Below are 26,080 nucleotides of genomic sequence, written 5' to 3'. Positions count from 1 at the left end.
ATACGCGAATATATAAATCTTGTGTACATTGATCAATTGGAAGGGGTGCTAATTAGGATTGTTCATGTAATTTGTATTCCCGTCGTAAGAGGCGACACATGTAGGGAGATTAGATATTTTTTCAGTTTCAGCTGCAAAACCAGATACTGATTTAATTAAAACAGAGCCTGAATATTTTTTTAAAGAAAAAACATCTTGCAATAATTTTTCAATTCTTTTTTCTTTTAAATTTCTGGGACAATTTTTTTTTTTCCGTTAAAATCCCAGGCACCCCAGAATATCAAACAGTCCGTTCCTTTCCTTGGAAATCTCACTATCTCTCCTAAGTAAGAAAAACAACCCTCAGATGCTAGATAAAATATCCTTTTATTTCTTCATTTACAAATCACAGTATTACATGAGCAACAGTCAATATATTTACCCTGACAAGAACCAGGTGAGCTAAAACTTAAAAAAAACAAGTAATCATCTGATGTATCTAATCAATTGTTTCACATCTTCCAAGAGAAATCTAATACAATGATTTCATATCAAAATAACGAAATTGTCCGCAACATTCTCACTTTTTGAAACAAGAACAAATAATTGACTTGGTGTGTCTCGATGTGTTCTTCATGATGGCACTCCCTCTGCGGTGATGACTCCCTCAGGGACCAAGACAGGTTGTGAAAACGTGGGGGTGTTAGACGGCCCAGGCAGGGTCGTACACAATGGGGAAGAACTGGCCTTCCATCTTGTTACCCTAGCAACAAAATAAACAATTGAGTGAGTGAGTTTGGTTTAACGCCGCTTTTAACAGTTTTCCAGTTATATCACGGCGTGTCAGCTTAATGTGGGAGGAAAGCCCCAAGTGATGCAGGTCTCAGACGTTTACCACTTTCGGTGAAACCCACGAGCACGGGTATGGTGCTGACAAACCTAGAAATATAATTGGGGATCCCACAATCATAGGATTCTGGTGTGCCCAAGGGACGCAACTCTGCACAGCGAATCGCGGCGCCTTAGACGACTGGCCCCCAAACTAAACAAACTGATTCAACAAACCTACAGGAATAACAGTAATTCTTTCTTCCACGTTGCATATTTCAATCACAAGTTCCAGACATACCATAGTTGCCATAAAAAGCGCTGACGCAATTATTTGACAAAGTGACACGTGAAGAACTGGGGTAGAATAGGTCTTCAGCAACCCATGCTTGCCGTAAAAGGCGACTATGCTTGTCGTAAGAGGCAACTAACGGGATCGGGTGGTCAGGCTCGCTGACTTGGTTGATGCATGTCATCGTATCCCAATTGTGTGGATAGATGCTCATGATGTCAATCACTGGATTGTCTGGTCAAGACTTGACTATTTACAGACCACCGTCATATAGCTGGAATATTGCTGAGTGCGGCGATAAAGAACAAACAATCAATTTGACAAAGGGGGACTGCTCATGAACCTTCAGGCTTCTGAATTGTTGTCATACTTACTTTTTTTACTTATATTTCAAGACTTTCTTTACTAGGAAATTAACCTTTGTTTCTTTTGACAATATAAGTTAAAAAATAATATAAACAGAATATTACTATGAACACACAACGCCATTTTAGAAAGTGGTCAAATGTAACAAATGTTATATTTGGGATAACACTTTCTTTGTAAAGTACAGATTCTCATACTTTTTTGGGTTGAGTCCCGTCCGGGATTCGAACCCACACCTGCCAGAGTGAGGCACCTAATCGCCAGCACACAAAGTCAGCGCTCTAACCCGCTCAGCTACCGAGGCTTCCATAAAATGAAAGTCCGACAACTGGTAGTCTAGATCACGTACTTTGAGTACCCCTCTGACAAGCCATGCCAATTTACAATTGAATATTACTAGTTTTGTTTGTTTCACTTTGCCCAAACTATGTCCGGGTCAGCAAGATGTAGACACGGGACCCAAGTGTCCATACCTTGGGAATAGAGATGCCTTTGAGCAATTCCTCATTGGAATCCGATTTGACGCCATCAGCGAAGTAATTCAGCACGGCAGCTCGGCGAGGGACATCGGATCTGGGAAGGAGACGATGCTTTGTTTACAGCTGAATATACAACTCGGCACCCAATATGGACGACAAGACCAGATATGTTGTTATTTGTCATTGTGAGTGATAGGGTGAAATGATACAAGAAGGTCACAATACAATACGTATCACGATACATAGGTCACGATACAATACGTATACGCGATACGCATATTTTCAATAATATTTTCATATAACAAGTAGTTCAGAGGGAAAGGCTATCAGTAGACACATGTTCATAGTGGCTATTCATAGTCATGAACTTGAAACACTAATTACAACACATTTTGAAGTATTTGACTGACTTGGGGGGCATTAAATTAGTAAATAATGTATTTCAGCAAGGGGCGGTCAGGTAGCCTAGTGGTTAAAGCGTTCACTCCTCATGCTGAAGACCCGGGTTCGATTCCCAACATGGGTACAATGTGTGAAGCCCATTTCTGGTGTCCCCTGCCATGATATTGCTGGAATATTGCTAAAAGCGGCATAAAACCTCACTCAGAAAGTCAAAAGTCGATATTTTACTCAAACTGTTTAGTGAGTGAGTGAGTGAGTTGGGTTTAACGCCACATTTAACAGTATTCCAGTTATATTAATGTGGGAGGAAAGCCCGAAGTGACACAGGTCTCAGACGTTTACCACTTCGGTGAAACCCAGATGTGTTTCTGAGTTCTCCGGTTCTCTCTAGAAACCGACATCTGAGTACTTTGGTGCTCGACATTTTTTCAGGTCCCGTGGAACTTAGTTAAAACATCTACTTAATAGGATTTCGCCCTGGGGTCCAGCCTTGCCCCTGGAAACTTAGATCCTGGATCATAACATAACAGTTCAGATCTTTATGCTACATTTGTATCCAGAGAAGTACACGTTCATGCTGTCAGATTTGCCATCCACCCATTTTAAATGCTGACAGAGTCAAAATAACTACTGTAAACAGGGAATTTTTTGCGACCGTTTCATTATTGCGAGTTTTGCGAACGAGATTCAATCTCAAAAATTAAAAACGCAAAAATAAGTATAAATAATACATGCATTCTTTATTCATTGCAACACGTCATCAAATGTTGAAATCGTCAACCAGAACCACAAGTTACTAAATAAGTTAAAAACACAAATGAATGCAGAATGGTCACACAATACATCACAAATGACAGTGTAAACAGACCAATCAGTGTCACTGTTACCTCACAGTAATCCTGCCTTCTTCCAACCTCGCTTGATTGCGTCAGTGTCCTTTGCAATTTTGTCCACAATTTTGATTGCATTCAAACTCACAGTCATGACACTGAGTTTAGTCAATTATCGTATTTGATAATTGGTCGCAATCCCTTCCGGTCAACTTTCCGGCCAACTCAGATTAACTAGCTTCGGAGAGAAGCTGTCTATTGTTTGGTAATCGAGAGGTCATCTCAACACGGCAACTCGCAAAACGCAAAAATATCTCGTCGCAGTATTGTCTTTGGTATGGTATTCGCAATATCTTAACGGCGCAGAAATAAAGCTGTTTACAGTACTTAAGCTCTGGCATCTGTCTGTCCTGATGCCAGCATTGAGTATTGGTTCCTAACACCAATATCCTCTCTATACCAGTCCGCAGCCGTGGTCTAATGGTAGAGCGTCCTCCCCGAGAGCGGAAGGTCCGAGGTTCGAACCCCGGACCTTCCGCTCTCCGGGAGGATGCTCTACCACTAGACCATGGAGGCAGTCCAATCTCTAATAAGTATCTATAGATGTCAACTGAAATAGCGTGGTTTTTTCCTTAGATTTTCTCTTTTGAAATTGACAAAATCATTAGTCTGGCCATCTATCCATACTGAGATGTTTTACGTGTCACGAGTGATGCCAGTTTAAACCAGTCTACTGGAGGCTGTTCACTACTCACTTGTTGCCATAGGAACCATGGACAGCCAGCGCATGATGGAAGCTGGCATGACCTTTCCGTAGGTTGCCCGTGATTGGCTTAAAGGCAGCTTTCTCCTCGTCATTCAGTATTGTCTGAAACATTCAACATCATTATCGTGGCTTGTTAAATGATGAGTGAGTGAGTGAGTTGGGTTTAACGCCGCTTTTAACAGTTTTCCAGTTAAATCACAGCTTGTCAGCTTATTGTGGGAGGAAAGCCTGAAGTGATGCAGGTCTCAGCTGTTTACCACTTCGGTGAAACCCACGAGCACGGGTATGGTGCTGACAAACCTAGGAACATAATCAGGGCGAACCGGGATTCGAATCCACAATCATAGGTTTCTGGCGTGCCCAAGGGATGCAACTCTGCTCAGCGAATCGCGACGCCTTAGACGACTGGGCCACCCGTGCCCCCTGTTAATTGATGAAAGTTTGACATATTTTAGATAACCTTCGCCTGCTTGTATTGGCTCCCACTCCAATATGGTGATGTCCCTACACCTTCAACTTCCCGAGGCAAGAGAGTTAACTGACTGAAAAAGTCCAGTTTCCACCCTTGTCGAACTAGGCTGGAATCCTGGGCTATTATGAGTTATGTCCCTTCTATGTCCCTCCTAATGACCAATCAGATTCCACCTCACATATCACTTACAATAACGTCAAACAAAATGGTGGCACCTCCTTAAGATGATCTGATCGATAATCAAGATCTATATTGTAATAAAACAGGCCTTACCTTGTGAATTGCATCAAATCACTTGAGTACCTTGATTAAAAACATGAAAAATTTGCAAAATATTTGTTGGTACCCAGTCGGCGGTACACATGATTTTCAAATCCTTCAGTCGACTGAAATCTGCATGTTGAAATCCATGTTGTTTACAAACCGAATGTCTATTTCGTCAAGCCATTTTGATTGGACTAGGCACAGACGTGTTAGTCCAGCCAAAATACAATCTCATTAAAATCAGATCTTAATCAGATCTGCATGTTGAAATCCATGTTGTTTACAAACCGGATGTCTATTTCGTCAAGCCATTTTGATTGGACTAGGCACAGACTTGTTAGTCCAGCCAAAATCGGCCAAAATCACAATCTCATTAAAATCAGATCTTAGTTTTCGCTACCGCTAAACAAAGATCTGAGGACATCCCATTAGGGGTCACGTCAGAATGACCTTTCATCCGACCAATCAGAGCGTCGCTTATCAGATCATGAAAGTGACAGTCGGAATGTGATTTCTAATCATGCAACCTTGAAAACTTTAACACGGGGTATTCAAAACGATAAATACGGGCTTAACGACTTAATCCATACAATCTACACCATCTATTAGCCATAACAGATTGTTCTTTTGTTCAGGTTTCAAATTTTTAAGTGAGAATTTGTCAAAATATGTTTCGAAGCGTTGTTGCCAATTTGAAATTAGTGCCTTCAAGCACGAGAGAGCCGACTTCTGATTGGCTAATGTCGACTTCTTGTATGTCATTCCATTGGTCGGTCAGGGTTCGCGAAAGGTCTGCCTGACGTGACCCGTAATGGGATGTCGTCAGATCTTTGTTTAGCGGTAGCGAGAAATAAGATCTTATTTTAATGAGATTGGCCTAAATATAACTCTGAAATTCCAGCCTAGTTTATAGTCAGGTAACTCCCTTGCCTCAGGAAGATGTATACAGTTCAGGCATGACCATGAAAGCAACCCTGGGCCCCGTTCCTCAAAGCGATCTTAGCGCTACGAAGATTGTAAGCCTATGTTAAAGTATGCGACTTACAATCACCTTAGCGCTAAGATCGCTTTGAGGAACGGGGACCTGAAGCCATTTGATGTCACAGATACTATTTTGACATTTTCAATTCAGGTTGTGTACCACCAATCTCAGTTGGTCAGCACACAGCGCCCTAGCGAGTGAGTTGGGTTTAACACAGCTGTTATAAACATCCCAGCAGTATCGGGACAAGGGACACCAGGAATATGCTTCACACTGGTACCAATGTAGGGAACTGAACCTGGGCATTTGGTGTGGTAGGCGAACACCTTACCCATTCAGCTACCCCACCTCCTCCATAGTGCACTAGGGGCGGTCGGGTAGCCTAGTGGTTAAAGCGTTCGCTCGTCACGCCGAAGACCCGGGTTCGATTCCCGACATGGGTACAATGTGTGAAGCCCATTTCTGGAGTCCCCTGCCGGGATATTGCTGGAATGTTGCTAAAAGCGGCGTAAAACCATACTCACTCACTCACTCACTCATAGTGCACTATGTCGTCAATGGTGGCCTACCTGGATGGACTCCATGTCTGCGAAGTTGAAGTCGGTCACTGGGAGGGGGCTTCCATTTCTGGTCCATCTGAAGTACAAATCAGTTAGCTGTACAATAATACACCGTGCGTTTCTCATTTTGTTCACATCTCAAGCACTAATCAGTTAGCTGTACAATAACACTGTCACATCGTAAAGTTTTTAAAAAAAGAGTTGTTTCCCTTGAATAATGTCACTTTTTCATTTTAGGGTTATGATTCTTAACCACAGTATAATAATTAAAGTTTCAGTCAGAACAGACTTTTTTCCTAAACTTGATTTATGATTCGGCCACCTCCCAAAATTTTAAATGTGAAAAAAAAAATGAATAGCAGTCTGTTTTTTCATTCTTCCGACAAAAAATAAGTAAAATGTAAAAGAAAACCAACTCATTTACAGTCACTCTCAATATAAATATATTATTAAAAAAACTATAGTTAAAAAATGTTAAAACTTTATCTAAAAAATTTTTTAAAACACAACAAATTATGACAAATCCCTATTACTCCCGAGCACACGTTTGGTCCTTGTTTTTACCCCCATACGTAACATTTTGAGGAATTATAAAAACACACATTTGAAATGGGACTTTTTAAAAATTATTTTTCAAATTTCTTTGGCAAAAAACTCCTGAAGAATATCCTGAATCTTGTCAGTTTCTCTAAATCAGCTGACTATCACCACCACTAACTTCGTACAGGTTTCATATGCAGCAGGAGAGTAGCCCCCCTCGGGGTGAGACTCTCTTTGTATCAGGGATTCTGAATTAAAAACTGATAATGAAAACAAACAAACACATTAATTACTTGTGAGACCCTGGGATGTACTTGAGAGCCCCGTTCTGTTCAAACTGTTCATCCAGAGCTATGTGAACCTGAAACACAGGTAGAATAAACACTGACAACTCTACCTTCTTGTTTTAGGCGTGTGTGAGTGTGTGAGTGTGTGTGTGTGATGTGTGATGTGTGATGTGTGTTTGATTTGTGTGTCCATGTGAGGTGAGGTGAGGTGAAATGGGGTTTAATGTCACGTCCAAGATTATTGCACTTATATAGCGACGTGCATGCACATATGTGTGGCTGCTTGTACTTGTCCAAACTGATGTCGATTTATAGTGCTAGCTCACTGAGATACCATGCCGCAGTTTAACATGAATATCCCACTCAGACACAGTATACTGACTCCGAGCAGACCAGTCCTTGTTTTAGCCCCTGTACGCCAAGCGCCAGGCAGGGTAACAACAAGTCCCATCTTTTAACGTCTTATGGTATGACGCAGCCAGGGATCGAACCCCGGGCCTTCCGCTCTCCGGGCGGACGCTCTACCACTAGACCACAGAGGCGGTCCATTGATACCGTGAACGATTGACACCCAATTGACCAACCAATCAGGTGTTCTTTACCTTATTTGGAGTAGTGGGTAATGCATGGAAGCAACCTATTCTCTTTGAACATTTTGTAAGCCTCACCACGCCTGATAGCCAAGTAATGTGCAGGGTAGAGGGAAGCAAATGTTGGACGGGATAAGCGCGACACACCAGGTTGGTTTGTTTGTTTGTTGTTTAACGCTGCACTCAGCAATATTCTGTCTGTAAATAATCGAGTCTGGACCAGACAATCCAGTGATAAACATCATGAGCATCGATCCACGCAATTGGGATCAATGACATGCATCAACCAAGTCAGCGAGTCTGACCACCCGATCCTGTTAGTCGCCTTTTACGACAAGCATGGTTGCTTTTTACGGCAAGCATGGGTTGCTGAAGACCTATATTCTACCCCGGATCTTCACTGGTCACGACACACCAGGAGGAAAGGGACCTTATGGGTTCTAGGATACAATTGTGCTGTGACGTCATAAAGACGGACATTTGACGTCAACTTACTTCTGTAAAAATCGCAATATGTGTGGACTGTACAAAAAATATGTTTCTCGTTGGTTCGTAATGTAATTAAACCACTTCAAACATTACAGCTTACATGTCTACTTCCAATTAATCAGACATTATTTCTAAAAACTACTATCATTACATAACAGTTATAAGAGGGAAAATGGGGCTTTGCAGAAAATGAGTCCAAATGTTTGATTTCATATACTGTTTCATTATCTGTAATAAATAAATTGTATTTTTGTGTTCCTAATCTTGTAGTTCTAAAATATAACGAGAAGTCAAAATGCCCCATACTCTCATGGTTGGTCACATAATCTGACCACACATCGGTTTCCCTCTTGCTGAAACCAGGTTGTTGTTTGATTCATTGGTCAAAAATAGGAGTGAGTGAGTGAGTTGGGTTTAATGCCGCTTTTAACAGTATTCCAGTTATATCACAGCGTGTCAGCTTAATGTGGGAGGATAGCCCGAAGTGATGCAGGTCTTAGACGTTTACCACTTCGGTGAAACCCCCAAGCATGGGTATGGTGCTGACAAACCTAGAAACATAATCGGGGCGAACCAGGATTCGAACCCACAATCATAGGTTTCTGGCGTGCCCAAGGGACGCAACTCTGCACAGCGACTGGGCCACCCGTGCCCCCCAAAAATAGGAACTCTGAAGCGTTGACAATTATTAAATTCTGCTGCCACTAATTTTATGAAATTCTAAAACATTTTATTACTTGAGGTGAGGTGAGGTGAAATGGGGTTTAACATCGCGTCCAAGATTATTGCACTTATATAGCGACGTGCATGCACTTGTATGTGTGTGTGTGGGTATGGCTGCTTGTACTAGTCCGGACTGATGCCGATTTATAGTGCTAGCACACAGAGATAACATGCCACAGTTTAAAGGGGAAGTGTACACGCAAAAATCACTTTCTTTCTTTTTCTAAACAAAACGCAATTTTAGAATTAGTTAGTATCTGTGTTTGAAAATATACACTCATTTTTTTTCACAGTGAAAATAGGAAGCTCACAATAGTGTGAAAGTGATATGCCGTTATGAGGCCTTCGTTTTACGAGCGAAATAGGCCTGAGTTATCCCCCTTAGATTATGACGTAATTGGTGCCAATTCAACTGGGTCCCTGTCTATTCTCAACGCAAAAGATATCAAGGACCAGTTTGCGGTAAAACAACATGGTCTACGACACACTCCGGCGCAGTGGTGTCTCAGCATAACACAATTCTGGCTGGCATCTGAGATGCTAGAATCACAAAACTGTACAGGTCTACCCCACGTGAAGCGGCTCTAACAAAGCATGATGACGTCATAATGTTTATCAATTGGCACCAATGACGTCATATTGCAAGGGGCATAAGCCATGGTGTTTTTGTTATGGAAATAGAACACTTGGTAAATGTGAAAAATATTAATCGTTTTAGTGCAAAAAATATGTTAATTAAATATGATGTTTTTATATTTTTGTCTTGACACTTAACACTTTTAATGTGGAAAAAGTACAAGAAAAAATGGTTCATTTCCGTGTGAACTTGCCCTTTAACACGAATACCCAACTCAGACACAGTATACTGACTAGGAGCCGACCAGTCCTTGTTATAGCCCCTTAATGCCGAGCGCCAGACAGGGTAACAACAAGTACCATCTTTTAACGTCTTTTGGTATGACGCAGCCGGGGATCGAACCTTGGACCTTCCACTCTACGGGCGGACGCACTACCACAAGACCACGGAGGCGGTCTTTTATTACAAAAAAATAGCATTTTCAGCATTGGACACGTGGCTATATTGAGATTGTTGGTACAAGCAAGGGAGGTAAGCAGGTCATTGCAAGCAATGGGGCAAGCAGGCAAGAAGTGCCGCCTACCGTTAAATGCATCATGGGTTTAGTGCGTGTCCAGTACGAATAGTCCTGGTGCCTGCAACACAGCAGTTAGCTCCCTTTGAAGACAGCAAGACTTCACGAATACGTACAAACTATAACACGATATATTGTAAAAATATACTGAGGAGCAAAAGAAACTATACCTCTCAGTTGATTTTAGCAAACCTTTGATCTTCAATTGAAAATGAGTGGGTGATATTTTATTCAAAAAAATTAACTGTACTGGCGCTTAGTAAGCACTAAAAAAATACTTCCGCAATTAATTTGATTTAAAACTTTTAAAAATTAAAAAAGAAAATTGGCAGAATACACAACCAATGATGGGTATCTTATACATGTTATCTTTGAAAATCAATAAATTTGCTTTTTTCAGCACATTTCAAACGTGGCAGGGATCACGTGGTTGCAAATATATCTCTTACCCAAGTCTTCATTGAACCAATTTACTTTTACACAAAATTTCCCAGCCACAGGTTAATTTGTACAAACATTTGCAGGAATAAGCGATGGTCAAATAGACATAATCAAATTTAAAAACAGTTATTTAAATTTTCAATTACATAAAACAAACTCGGTATACTTTCTTTTGCCCCTCAGTTTATAACATGCCACAACAAAATGAAAACTTACTGCTTGGACTTGTAGCCACAATAACTGTACTTACCTTAATTGACGTAATAAGCGCCCACGGCGATATTTGCTAATATATTGGCTAGTGAACAATCCCAGTTAGCACCCCTTCCGATTGATCAATGTACATAAGACTTATTTATTCACGTATAATACGCACTCGCGTGTTATATGCATTGTTAATTATGGGGAATTAAATTCTGGAAGAAATATATCTGTCGTACATAAACATTTCAGGCTGTCAGCATAAACCACGAAATTTATCTTTCAACTCTGTTTTTTTCACCAAAATAATATTCTAATAAGACCCTCCTATTTCCAATTTTAAGAGAGCGCCCAGGGCGCTTATTACGTTGAATACGGTAAGTACTAATTTCTTTGGCAAAAAAAGTCTCCCTACCAAAAGTGTGAATACAACTGAACATGAACCTCTGATTCAGATGGAGTAGCCCCGTGATTAAGATTGGACGAGGTCAGGATTATTGCACTTCAACTTGTCTTATGCCTGTAGATCATCCCAAACTGGCTCCCACAGGGTTACCATGACGTCACAATCAAATGACATCACTAATGACTCTGCTACTGAAGCTGTTAGCAGTACTTTTTACACTGAAGACACTGCTAATTACTGTGTACAAATTGAAAAAAATTATGTTGGATGATAAATAAAATCTCACCCTTGTGTCTTTTGACATCAAATATATCAACACTCGTTGATAAAAGTGGCAAAAATCCTCGGCAAGCCTCGGAATTTTTCCACTTTTATCAACTCGTGTTGATATATTTGATATCAAAAGACACTCGGGTGAGATTCTCTATTTATACTGCTAGCCCACTGAGATGTCATGCAACAGTTGGGGCGGTCGGGTAGCCTAGTGGTTAAAGCGTTCGCTAGTCACGCCGAAGACCCGGGTTCGAATCCCGACATGGGTACAATGTGTGAAGCCCATTTCTGGTGTCCCCTGCCGTGATATCGCTGGAATATTGCTAAAAGCGGCGTAAAACGAAACTCACCCACTCACTCATGCCACAGTTAAACATGGCTACCCCACTCGGAGATATTATACTGACTCCAAGTCAACCTGTCCACGTCTTTGTCTCAATATGTCCAGCAGGGCATCTTCCGAAGGTTAGCGTGTCCCCCTAGCCTTTATCAAAGTCCAATTTCCCCAAATTAAATAATTAAATAAAGCAAATTACAGAGCTCCAGATAAGCTGCGTATCTGCGTAAAATACGCATCAGAAATGCAGAAATATGCAGTAAAATAAAATCCAAGCGCATCAATTACGCAACGAACATTACATATTCGCTACGAAAATAAAACTTGTGCGTATCATCAAAATATTGTGAAGTAACCCTGCGTATTTGATTAGCAAATCAGCAACTTATTTTGAAATTATAAACGGGCATTAAGTCAACCTTGCCAAACTCCACGATGACAGTTACATCATGATCATTTGCCATCACACTTTCTTGTGGAAGTATCGTGGTATTTTTTAGTCCTATAAAGTTCTCGAACCAACACGACACCAGTTTTCAGGGACTAGATGAATAGTGTTTTTAAATATTTACCCATATAGAATCACTGATACTTCAGTAACAATTCTCTCTTCTTCTTTTTTCGAGACTAAGTCACAACAAATATATATTTAAATGTTATTTCCTTGCACTCGAAATGGACAAGCTGACTTCGTTTGAAAAATATACTTATATTAATATCGCTGATGTTTTGTTCAACAAAGATTCATAAGGTACTTTATTTGCCAGTCCACAGGGTTCGAGTCTCTTCATGGGAGCAACACTATACTCACTCCATAATAACAAAGTTCAAGCGTTTTATGCTCTGATTCTGAAATCCAAGATGGTGGCTGCATACTCACCAGGCGACGACTCCGCCATGATGCGGGGGTTTAGCAAACAGCTGATCGTGCCAGAATCGGACTGGTACCTCTTTCCCTGTCGGTTCCAGCAGCTGAGATGCAGGCACCTGTCAATAGCAAAAATGAAATAGTCAGGCAGCTCTGTTATAATGTCATACTTACACCTACCAAGGGGAGGAAGGCCAGGTCATGGAACAGCATGTTATAATGTCATACTTACAACCACCGAGGGGAGGAAGGCCAGGTCATGGAACAGCTATGTTATAATGTCATACTTACAACCACCGAGGGGAGGAAGGCCAGGTCATGGAACAGCTATGTTATAATGTCATACTTACAACCACCGAGGGGAGGAAGGCCAGGTCATGGAACAGCTATGTTATAATGTCATACTTACAACCACCGAGGGGAGGAAGGCCAGGTCATGGAACAGCTATGTTATAATGTCATACTTACAACCACCGAGGGGAGGAAGGCCAGGTCATGGAACAGCTATGTTATAATGTCATACTTACAACCACCGAGGGGAGGAAGGCCAGGTCATGGAACAGCTGGGTCATCCGCCAGTGCCCGAGACAGTGCATGAGGACTCTGGAAGGGTCTCCAGTCTGGTTTCGATGGTATTCGTACAATAAGTCCATCCCTGGGTGCTTCTTGTCCTCATTCTGATGGACATGGAAATAGAAGACATTATATGGTATATATGCTGGTATATATAGTTAGTGCCAGAACAGCTCTCAACTGGAGGTGGTATATATAGTTAGTGCCAGAACAGCTCTCAGCTGGAGGTGGTATATATAGTTTGTGCTGGTATATATAGTTAGTGCCAGAACAGCTCTCAACTGGAGGTGGTATATATATATATAGTTAGTGCCAGAACAGCTCTCAGCTGGAGGTGGTATATATAGTTAGTGCTGGTATATATAGTTAGTGCCAGAACAGCTCTCAGCTGGAGGTGGTATATATAGTTAGTGCTGGTATATATAGTTAGTGCCAGAACAGCTCTCAACTGGAGGTGGTATATATAGTTAGTGCCAGAACAGCTCTCAGCTGGAGGTGGTATATATAGTTAGTGCTGGTATATATAGTTAGTGCCAGAACAGCTCTCAACTGGAGGTGGTATATATAGTTAGTGCCAGAACAGCTCTCAACTGGAGGTGGTATATATATATATAGTTAGTGTCTGTTCAGTGCTCACCGTGAAGTACATGTAGTCATCTAGTATTCTGTCGCATTGCTCTGCTGTGAGAATCGGCACGTTCAGGAGGAAGCCATCTTTGTTGAACTGGGCAATCTGGTCTTTAGTCAAACGGAAGTTGGACCAATCGGCTTTGTTCTGCAACAATACTTGTGTTTCAGGGAAACTGTGTCTGAGTGGGGTATTCATGTTAAACTGCGGCATGGTATCTCAGTGAGCTAGCACTATAAATCGGCATCAGTCCGGACTAGTACAAGCAGCCACACACACACAGACACAAACACACACAGACACACACACACACACACACACATGCATGCACGTCGCTATATAAGTGCAATAATCTTGGACGCGACGTTAAACATAATGTCACCTTACCTGTCCATGTTCCTTATTCAGTCTTGCTTGACAACAGTATGAGGATCTACACCATATTGTCGCTATTGCAGTAGAATAAAGACGTTATCCATAAACTTTTGTCGACTTTGTTAAAATACTTAATAAGAGCATTAAAATATACCCAATAATAATGTTTTCTGAATTTGAACGGAAAGGACATTTAATATGGAATCCGAGACACACTCCCTGTTTTTCGTGTTTGAGCAATCCCATAATGCAGTGCACATGTACATACGGTAACCGGGGGAAACAGGCCCCCTACTGGCTCATGCACAGTGCTGTAATCAGGCACCCCGGGGTGGATCTCCTTGGGCGTGGCAGGCATCGTGATAATCTACAGCGCTGACACTTAAGCTGAAACACAGATCATCTACTGTTAATATTTTTCTACATCACATATTCTGCTGAAAAGAAGTTAAAGAAGACGTGGTATTTCATATGACTATTGTTAATCTGTCATGGTTTGATAGATTAACTATTGTCAAAGTAGACACAATTTATGGATAACAACTTCTTTAACACTGTTCCTAACTTGTGTCTACTTTGTCATCCGTCAACTTCTAAGTAATGCCTATCAAACAATTCATTTACTATAGTCATATGGAAAAATTGGTGTTCTTTCACCTTTTTGGGAGCAGTATAATAAATATCTATTTATTTATTCTGAAATAAAATTTTAAAAAACATATTAGTAACCATATACTGTGTAATAGTAAGTCTGTGCTTCAAAAACACCAGAATGTCAAATTCACCATATCTTTCCTCTTATTTCTAACACGTGAAGATCCGGGGATGAATAGGTCTTCAGCAGTCCCATGCTTGTCATAAGAGGCGACTAACGGGATCCGGGAAGGGGGGGGTGGTCAGACTCGCTGACTTGGTTGATGCATGTCATGATATCCCAGCTGCGTGGGTCGATGCTCATGATATCATGATTGTCTGATCCAAAAACGATTATTTACAGACCGCTGTCATATTGCTGAAATATTGCTGAGTGCAGCGTTAAACAACATACAAACAAACAAATCCTTCTCATGTGTAAAAATACCTTTTCACAGCCAATTACATAAAGAAAATTCTGTGTCAGAGGAAATATTTTAGATAAGAACCTTGTGACCTTGAGCTAAAAATGTTGTATGACTAAAATATTTAAATCTTTGACCGGCATTTAGAAGAGGGGAGAACATTTTGTGATTATTTTGTGAATACATGACACTTTTATATAGATAACAACTTCTTTTATTCTTTGAATGATGTTTCAGATCTACTTCTAGCGCCTTCTCTCTCCTTGAATGAATAGATTCATCTGATGAAGAAGCAAGAAGTAGCTCTGAAACGTCATTCAAAGAATAAAAGAAGTTACTATCCATATAAAAGTGTCATGTATACACAAAATAATCACAAGCACCAAATTTCAAAATAAAACTTTTTTTGAAATAATAATATTTACCAGTTGTCTTTATCGCAAAGTTTCTTTGCTTCACAAAAACATATGAAGACTTACTGTGGCGACTTGTTCTAACAATGATCGCCACCTACAGATCCCTCCGCCAGTGTGGGCTGACGTTACATGCAAGGACGTCATGATATGGACAGATAACTGACTTTGATAAAAAAAAGTTTATCTGGATAATGGGTCAAGTGTTTCAGTAATCCGTTACACGGGTAGCTTCTGTTTATACTTTTCAGTGAGGTCAAATCTTGACCCTATATTCATAAAAGATCCGGATTGACAAATCTCAAGTTGACGGGTGCATATAACTACATATTAGGACATGCGCTCTACCATAGCACCAGGACATGCGCTCTACCATAGCACCAGGACATGCGCTCTACCATAGTACCCGGACATGCGCTCTACCATAGCACCAGGACATGCGCTCTACCATAGCACCAGGACATCGCATGATGGGTGAAGCATATCACTACTTTGAAACATTTATATTTTGTAAAACAGGAGGACAAATTATGTTTACCAGTATTTGTGGTCTGGTACAATTTGGAAATGAAGTTTGGCTACTTGTACCCCACTTTTGATTCATTGGCATCAGATACCTTCAGTTTAGTTGAAGAAAAAACAAGAAAAAACTAATACCGTTCAGTATGCTTCAAAATCCCAAATCATCAAAAGGCACCAGTTCACCACTAGATCAATCTGCACAGCAAGTTTCATCCAGAAATATTCAACAGTTTTAGAGTTCTGCTCCGGAAACGAGCACTACCCTCATTTTCAGCATAAATCTGACTTGTCGTCATGAACACATAAAAATCCCAAATCATCAAAAGGTACCAACTGATCTATATAGCAAGTTTCAACAAGAAATATTCAACAGTTTTACACAGAAACGAACAGACACGGCGATCGCTAAATCACCCTGTTTTCAAACTCTGGGATAATAAATGATCGTGCCAAGAAGAAGAATGAGTGAGTGAGTTGGGTTTCACGCCGCTTTTAACAGAATTCCAGTCATATCACGGCGTGTCAGCTTAATGTGGGAGGAAAGCCCGAAGTGATGCAGGTCTCAGACGTTTACCACTTCAGTGAAACCCACGAGCACGGGTATGGTGCTGACAAACCTAGAAGCATAATCAGGGCGAACCGGGATTCGAACCCACAATCATAGGTTTCTGGCGTGCCCAAGGGACGCAACTCTGCACAGTTAATCACGGCGCCTTAGACGACTGGTCCACCCGTGTCCCCACCAAGAAGAAGAGCATGACTTGCTACCTCACAGACAAAGTTGTCCTAAAGGTGACTATGCTTGTTGTAAAAGGCGACTAAGGGGATTGGGTGGTCAGGCTCACTGACTTGGTTGATGCATGTCATCGTATCCCAATTGTGTGGATCAGTGCTCATGATATCAATCACTGAATTATCTGAATATCCCACTCAGACACAGTATACTGACTCCGAGCCGACCAGTCCTTGTTTTAGCCCCTTAATGCCGAGCGCCAGACAGGGTAACAAAAAGTACCATCTTTTGACGTCTTTTGGTATGACGTGGCCGGGGATCAAACCCCGGATCTTTCGCTCTCCGGGCGGACGTTCTACCATTAGACCACAGAGGCGGTCTCCTATTTGTAAGAAGCACAATGAAAATGTTTATAAAAAAAAAAAATTAACCATACCCCATTGTAATGTAGGATCTTATGAACATTGTCTAGAAATAATTTAAAAAAACAATATTGTGTGAAGAGATATTGTTACAATGGCTGTTTCACTAATTTAATATGCAGTAACGGCCATTTTGAATATTTAAAGTAAAAAGTTGACTTCATTGTAGCAAGGGATCTGTAGAACATATTACATGAAAATGATATTAATATGTCCAGTAGATTTGAAGAAAAAGAGATTCAATGCTAAAAGACGGATGGACAGACGATGGACAAAGTCTGTAATGTATGTCACGCTGACCATGTCAAGGTTAGCTCGGTCTGAATACATTGGCCTTGACCTGATACAGTTAAAACAATGAGATGGTTACCCCGAGGGTGCTGACTGAACAATACAGATAACTGTCTCCGATATAATACGTTGTCTATCAGTAGTATTTCACAAAAAGGTCAAACGACTCCCTGCCAAGGTCACTCTAGATCCAAGAAGTCACATGAAGTAATCAAATTACCAGAAAAGTTGTTTTTATCATCAAATATTATAAACTATTATCAAAATCTGAAACTACCATGTTCTTACATGTACATATATAGGTTCTCTGCTTCATAGCATTTATTCACCTGATGAGTGAGTGAGTGGGTGAGTATGGTTTTACGCCGCTTTTAGCAATATTCCAGCAATATCACGGCGGGGGACACCAGAAATGGGCTTCACACATTGTACCCATGTCGGGAATCGAACCCGGGTCTTCGGCGTGACGAGCGAACGCTTTAAATTCACCTGATGAAGGAGTAAGTGTATACTCCATTTACTTATTCCTTTTGTCCCTCAAGCTTTAAGACTTAGCCCCCGGTAACTATTTCCTGTTCCGGCAAATGAAATCTGCCCTACGTGGAAGACGCTTCCAGGATGACGAGGACATAAAGGCTGCCACAGAGGCGTGGTTAGAGGGCCAATCTGCGGATTTCTATAAAAGTGGTATTAAAAGCTGGAAGGACAAATGGAATAAGTGTATTGAGGTGAATGGAGATTATATTGAAAAATAAAAGTGCAAAAGATATTGTGCGACTTGGTCTTATATTGAAGTTGCAAAACTTAAATAATCCACATATAAATATCGACAGAAAATAACTGGGGCTGTTAACATTTTACTTATTTCTGGTCGGCATAATAAAAAAAGTGCTTTCCTATTTGATATTTACATTTCAAATTATGGAATTCGTAAACCAACTTTTTAAAAAGTCTGGCTCTACTTGTTTAAAGTTTTTTTACATGTTATTGAAGGTCAAACAGAATATTGTAGGAATTCCAGAGTGACAACCTCTGCACCATTAAACAAAAATTATACTTCTAAGGTGTTTTGTGTATAAAATTGGTACCGTATTCGACGTAATAAGCGCCCCACTCTAGTAAGCACCCACGGCGATATTTTCTAATATACTGGATAGTGAACAATCCAAATTGGCACCCCTTCCGATTGATCAGTGTACACAAGACCTATTTTATCGCGTATAATACTCACTCGTGTGTAATATGCACCCTTAATTATGGGCATTTAAATTCTGGAAAAATATATCAGTCGTACATAAACATTTCAGGAGGTCGGCATAAACCACGAAATTTATCTTTCAACTCTGTTTTTCTTTTGACCAAAATAATATTCTAATAAGAGCCCCCTAGTTCTAATTTTGACAGCACCCAGGGCGCTTATTACGTCGAATACGGTATTACTTATTGATATAGATTCACTGTATATGAAGAGTAGGTTGTCGAGACAGTTGTCTCCACTCAACAACATTTAAATCTGACCATTATACAGCATGCCATGTTTACAGTGGGGCTGGAACGAGTCCAATTTTACTACCTTGGTACCCACACCCCTATTACCCGACCCTACCCAGGTACCCACTGTTGGTGTCAAGAGATAGGTACAAAATGTCCGATTGGGAATAGTTTGACAGTAGCCTTGGCAGAATGTATTTAGATACACGTACAAAACGATGTGGTCATGCATACACTGAAGTTGACTGACGTTTTAGCTTTGTTCAAACATAAACAAGTCAGAAGGAACGTGTTCATAGTCATGAAGAAATACGAACATTAGAGACTTAAAATTGTTGTGTAACCATGTAGTTATAGAGAATTTTTCTCATGAAACAATATATCATGTGACTAACTGTGGGTCCGGGTAGTCCTGTGGGTACCCGGGTCCTACTCAGGACCTACCCGACCCGAGTACCCGAGTACCCGTCCCAGCCCTAGTTTACAGCAGGGCCTATGTGCTTGAAACCATCATGTCTTGCAATACTCAACAGGGGACATAACTCTGGATGGACTGCCACTAAATAGATTTGCTCAAACACCACATGTAATATTGTGCATTGCATGTGTATATTGCAATGTATTTGTATTGACTATCATATATATTTACTGTATTAAATGTAATGTATATTGTATATAAAAGTATACTGTAGTGTGTACTGTGTTGTTTACAATATAGCATTATGTACTTAAATGTATTGTGTATTGTTTACTATATAGTTTATTCTATTGTTTATTGCATTGCATTGTGTATATTGTATTGTAAATTACATTGTATTGTATAGTATATTGTATTGTATAATGTATTGTATATTTCATTGCATCATATACTGTAATGTAAATTGTATTGTCTAATGTAATGTATTGTATATTGTATTGTATACTGTATTGGATGATGTATTGTATAGTGTTTTGTATACTGTATTGTACATTGCATTGTATATTGTATTGTACATTACATTGTATTGAATACTGTATGGCATATTTATTGTATACAGTATCGTACGTTGTATTGTATAGTGTATTGTATTGCTTATTATATTGTATACTGTATTGTATATTGTATACAGTATTGTACTGTATTGTATACCATATTGTATATTGTACTGTATATTGAATAATGTATTATGTATTTAATTGTATAGTGTATTGTGTACTGTATAGTTTATTGCATGGCATTGCATTGCATTTCATATATTGTATCGTACATTACATTGTATTGTATATTGTTTTGAATACTGTACTGTATAATGTATCGCATATTGTATTGTATATTCCATTGTATTGTATACTCTACTGCATATTTATGTATACTGTATTGTATATTATATTGTATACTGTATTGTATTCTATATTGTAATATTGTATATTGTATCGTATTTTGTATTCTATACTGTATTGCATATTGTATACTGTAATGTACATTGTATTGTGTACTGTATTGCATACTGTATATCTTATTGTATATTGTATTGTATACTGCATTGTATATTGTATTGTATACTCTATTGTACATTGTATTGAATACTGTATTGTATATTGTATTCTGCAGTTTACTGTATTGTATATTGTATTGTATACTGTATTGAATAATGTATTGTATTGTCATATACTGTATTGTATATTGTAGTTTATTGTATAATATATTGTATTGTATAGCATATTGTATACTGTATTGTATAATGTATTGTATAATATACTGTATTGTATATTTTATACTGTATTGTTTAATGTAATGTATTGTACATTGTATTGTATTCTTTATAGTATATTGTATTGTATATTGTATTATATATTGAATTGTATACTGTAATGTATATTGTACATTACATTGTATTGTATACTGTATAGTACTCTGTATTCTATACTGTATTGTATATTGTATTGTTTGTCACATTGTATACTGTATTGTATACTGTATTGCATATTGTACTACTACTCAAAAGAAAACCTGATGTTTTTTACAACAGCTGGCATGTGGCTTTTAATCTTTTATGCAATGTTTAGACATGCCATTACATGACAAAAAGACATGTCTGAGCACACACAGTGTTTCTGATTGACACAGTCACTGATGAATGGCTACCAGCTTGTGGAGATTGAGCCCCTTTAATTGCAAAGTAGGCTGCCCAGTCATCAGATACTGTAACTTATAGCTTCTTGCTGTAAGAGCGCCTCTGGGATCTTGTGGTAGAGTGAGTGAGTGAGTGAGTTGGGTTTAACGCCGCTTTTAACAGTTTTCCAGTTATATCGCAGCATGTCAGCTTAATGTGGGAGGAAAGCCTGAAGTGATGCAGGTCTCAGACGTTTACCACTTCGGTGAAACCCACGAGCACGGGTATGGTGCTGACAAACCTAGAAACACAATCGGGGCCAACTGGGATTCGAACCCACAATCATAGGTTTCTGGCGTGCCCAAGGGACGCAACTCTGCACAGCGAATCGCGGCGCCTTAGACGACTGGGCCACCCGTGCCCCTCCAGTGGTAGTGCGTCCGCCCGGAGAGCGGAAGATCCGGGGTTCGATCCTTGGCCGCATCATACCAAAAGACTTTAAGAGAAGGTACTTGTTGTTACCCTGTCTGGCGCTCGGCATTAAGGGGTTAAAACAAGGACTGGTCGGCTCGGAGTCAGTATACTGTGTCTGAGTGGGGTATTCATATTAAACTGTGGCATGGTATCTCAGTGGGCTAGCACTATAAATCGGCATCAGTCCGGACTAGTACAAGCAGCCACACACAGACACACACGTACATGCACGTCGCTATATAAGGGCAATAATCTAGGACGCAACGTTAAACCCCATTTCACCACCTCTTGCTCTAAAGGAGACATAACAGGCTATCTAGTCCGTCATACAGACCCTGAAACAAATATATCCAGTACATGTATAGCCCATGCCCGTCTTTAATATTTGGCAAGTCTAGATTCTAGTATCTGAAAATGAAGAGTCTCCAGGCTCATTGTTATATTATTTTTATAACTATAATTTAACAACATTTTTTTATCTGTAAAATATGTTCATTTCAGAGACTACATGTCGGTTGGTTTGTTGTTTAAAGCCGAACTCAGCAATATTCCAGCTATATGATGGCGGTCTGTAAATAATTGAGTCTGGACCAGACAATCCAGTGACTAACATCATGAGCATCGATCCACACAATTGGGATCGATGACCGTGCATCAACCAAGTCAGCGAGCCTGACCACCCGATCCAGTTAGTCGCCTTTTACGACAAGCATAGTCACCTTTTACAGCAAGCCTGGGTTGCTGAAGACCTATTCTACCCCGGATCTTCACGGGTCCTAAATGTCAGTCTACAGGCGATCATGCTGCAGTAAGTGACTGATGCAACATAATCCAGGATGAGAAGTCACAGAAATCTCCATCTCGGAGTGGCACTTAGGGAGCTCTTCTCATTGCTGCAAGCAATGTAACAAGTCCTTAATCCATTACCATAATACCCTAGCCCCAAAACATGACTAATAACTCCAAGCACCCTTTTTAAGCTGTCATGATTTGTGCTCAATCCCTAATATTAATGTTTTTGCACTATCTGAACATGTTTAAAGACCACAGATTACCATCTTCCCAAGGCAAGGGAGTTAACTGACTATAAAAGTCCAGTTTCCACCCATGCTGAATTAGGCTGGAATTATGGAGTTATATTTTGGCTGGACTAACGAGTCTATGCATAGGCCAATCAAAATCGTGTAACAGATTTCGGATGATTGCAGGATTTGCAAAACATGTGTATCATTCAACAGATATTTGCTCAATCTTTTCATGTTTTTAATCAAGGAGCTCATGTGATTTGATGCACTTCGAAAAATGAGACCCTTTATCACAATCTAGATTTTGATTATCGATCAGATCGTGTTGACTGGGCGCTGCCATTTTGTTTGAAGCGCATGTAAGCAATATGAGAGGTGGAATCTGATTGGCCAGGAGGAGGAGCACAGAGGGGACGTAACTTGTAATAGCCACTGGTGGAGCTACAATCGAGCCCAGAAATTCCAGCCAATTTTGGCAAGGTGGAAACTGGACTTTTATAGTCAGTTAACTCCCTGGACTTGGAAACACTAGCATCAGTAGTAATGTTAGACTCATCTTCCCGAGGCAAGAGAGTTAACTGACTTTTTTAAAAGTCCAGTTTCCATCCTTGCTGAACAAGGCCTGAATTCCTGGGCTCGATCGTAGCGCCACCTGTGGCTATTACGAGTTATGTCCCTTCTATGCCTGTCCTATGGACCAATCAGATTCCACCTCTCGTATCACCTCCATTTGCTTCAAACAAAATGACAGCGCCCAGTCAAGACAATCTGATTGATAATCAAGATGTACATTGTCTTACATCGCGAAATGCATCAAATCATGAGCACCTTTTTTAAAAACATGAAAAGATTCGGAAAATATCTGTTGACGAGTTGGCGTTGCATATCCTCTGCAAATCCTGCAATCGACGGAAATCTGCATGACAGTTCACAAACCGGATTTCAATTTCGTTGCGCGGTTTTGATTGGACTATGGAATTACTAGTTAGTTCAGCCAAACTGTAACTCCATAATACCAACCTAATTCATCAAGGGTGGAAAATGGACTTTTGTAGTCAGTTAACTCCCTTGCCTCGGGAAGATGTGTTAGACTGGGTGATCAGAACTAATGAGTGAGTGAGTGAGTTGGGTTTAACGCCGCTTTTAAAAGTATTCCAGTTATATCGCGGCGTGTCAGCTTAATGTGGGAGGAAAGCCCGGAGTGATGCAGGTCTCAGACGTTTACCACTTCGGTGAAACCCACGAGCACGGGTATGGTGCTGACATACCTAGAAACATAATCAGGGCGAACCGGGATTCTAACCCACAATCATAGGTTTCTGGCGTGCCCAAGGGACGTAACTCTGCACAGCAAATCGCGGCGCCTTAGACGACTGGGCCACCCGTGCCCCCGGCCCTCTTTGAACCAAGAATATCACACACGATGTTGTTTGTCGTGCTTCATGGAGGCAATGGTGTCCGTCGCTCAAGGAGCCGCAGTTTGTAGTGCAGACTTGCGCCGTAAGGCGTGCCAGCATCCGATGAAGGTTCGGAACTAAAGAAGGCTGAAGGGGACATCCAAAAAGGTGCTACAGATATATGCTGATGCTACCTTCTGTGTACTGGGACGAGTATATTTCACAATACACCAAACAAGTTGATTTGCAGACTTGCACAGTCTACATCGTATCCTTGACAACAACCCATTAATAATGACTAATTAGGTTAATTATGACATCATCATTTTGGGCTAACCAGTACAACTCTCCTTCCAGTGTGCACAGTTATTTCAGAGTACCAGCGAAAGGAATATTATATATGTATGTACCCTGGGTTTGCATTATCGACTGAAAATAGCTATTTGACATACAGTAAAGTACGGTTATAACGAACTCTAAGGGACTACAAATTTGAGTTCGTTTTAACCGTAGTTCGTTATAAGCATATATACAGCATAACTACAGCAAATAGTCGGGACCAAAAAAGTAGTTCGTTATATCCGTCAGTTTGTTATAAGCATGTTCGTTATAACCGTAGTTTACTGTAATAAATTAATGGAAACTATTTTAAAAAACAAGACTCTATAAGAATATTTTCTTTTTAATTACGGCCAAACATGTTATTAAAGAAAACCAAAGATGAGAGTCTTGATAGGCATATCATGGATAACAACTTCATCAGCTGATGGCGAGGCAAGAAGTGAGTGAGTGAGTGAGGATGGTTTTACGCTTTTAGCAATATTCCAGCAATTTCACGGCGGGGGACACCAGAAATGGGCTTCACACATTGTACCCATGTCGGGAATCGAACCCGGGTCTTCGGCGTGACGAGCGAACGCTTTAACCACTAGGCTACCCGACCGGGGCAAGAAGTGGCCTCAACATATGTTATCATAAAACCCCACAGACCAGGGCTGGGACAGGTAACTCGGGTACTCGGGTCAGGTGGGTCCTGACGGGTACCCACAAAACTACCCAGACCGGTGGTTGGTCACGTGATTTACAGTTTACTGACAGTAACAATAACCAAACAACATAGATCTAGATCTACAATTTGCTCTGTAAAAAAAAGGTTGTACCGTATTCAACGTAACAAGCGGCTTGCTCTAATAAGCGCCCATGGTGATATTTGCTAATATATAATTTATTGGCTAGTGAACAATAACAATTAGCACCCCTTCCAATTGATCAATGTACACAAGACTTATTTATATGTGTATAATACGCACTCGTATGTTATATGCACCCTTAAGCTTAATTATGGGCAATTAAATTCTGGAAAAATATATCTGTCGTATATAAACATTTCAGGCTATCAGCATAAAACACAAAATTTACGATTTTTCAACTCAAAATAATATTCTAATAAGAGCCCTCTATAATCTAATTTTGGGAGCGCCCTGGGCGCTTATTACGTCGAATACGGTACGTATACAATATTATTTTATTCTTATTGAGAAAATGTATTAAAACGTACACTGTTTCAACTATGCACACACTACCTAAATATTAAATTGGCATGATACATGTATGGAGGGGACTCCAAGACAAACGAAGGTGCTGTCACTGATCTAAGACTTTTTTTTATCATCCTTATCAGTATTATTTCGTAAATAGGACAATGCCATGTCGTCTTCTTACACGTGCGATGTTTCAGTTGTATCAGTTTAAATTCCGAGTATTTCGTGACACCAGTAGTAAATACGACTGTTGACAGTATTGTCATTATATAGAAACATAATAACTATTGGGACGTGCACCCTACTGCAACACTGACCTACTCTGCTCGCCAGCTCGTGCCACTTCCCGCCAAGGTCGCTCACGTCCAGTGTATAGTCATGTGACGTGATCATGTGACTGATGTGTTCATTTTTCCTTTAAATATTTTTTAAAAACCCTCAATATCCTAAATTAAATCAATAATTATTATCACTATTCGCATTGTCCTATTTTCGCCAAAACAAAAATGTAAAATGTA

At 40.2% G+C, this 26,080-nt stretch overlaps 1 protein-coding gene across 5 annotated transcripts; it reads right to left on the bottom strand.

The window, feature by feature from the left end:
• Nucleotides 1–347: 347 nt before the first annotated feature.
• On the bottom strand, nt 348–25,931 carry LOC139457923 (phytanoyl-CoA dioxygenase, peroxisomal-like). 5 transcript variants are annotated; one of them, XM_071239265.1, is made up of 11 exons: nt 25,884–25,931; nt 14,371–14,489; nt 13,737–13,874; nt 13,054–13,203; nt 12,539–12,645; nt 10,010–10,061; nt 7,054–7,121; nt 6,230–6,296; nt 3,932–4,044; nt 1,939–2,038; nt 348–742 (listed from the first exon to the last, which is right to left on the bottom strand). In XM_071239265.1, exons 2-11 carry the CDS (start codon nt 14,458–14,460, stop codon nt 683–685), a joined length of 945 nt encoding a protein of 314 aa, XP_071095366.1. In that variant the 5' UTR covers nt 14,461–14,489; nt 25,884–25,931; the 3' UTR covers nt 348–682. The 5 variants fall into 5 exon arrangements, with proteins under 5 accessions (XP_071095366.1, XP_071095364.1, XP_071095368.1 ...); XM_071239263.1 differs by having other exon boundaries at nt 25,880–25,925; XM_071239267.1 differs by lacking the exon at nt 25,884–25,931 and adding an exon at nt 19,428–19,483.
• Nucleotides 25,932–26,080: the final 149 nt, after the last annotated feature.

The sequence above is a fragment of the Haliotis cracherodii genome, unplaced genomic scaffold (assembly GCF_022045235.1).
Source record: "Haliotis cracherodii isolate W230 unplaced genomic scaffold, xgHalCrac1.p SCAF_12, whole genome shotgun sequence".
Classification (NCBI taxonomy): Eukaryota; Metazoa; Mollusca; class Gastropoda; order Lepetellida; family Haliotidae; genus Haliotis; species Haliotis cracherodii.
This window is presented reverse-complemented; position numbering and strand designations above follow the sequence as displayed.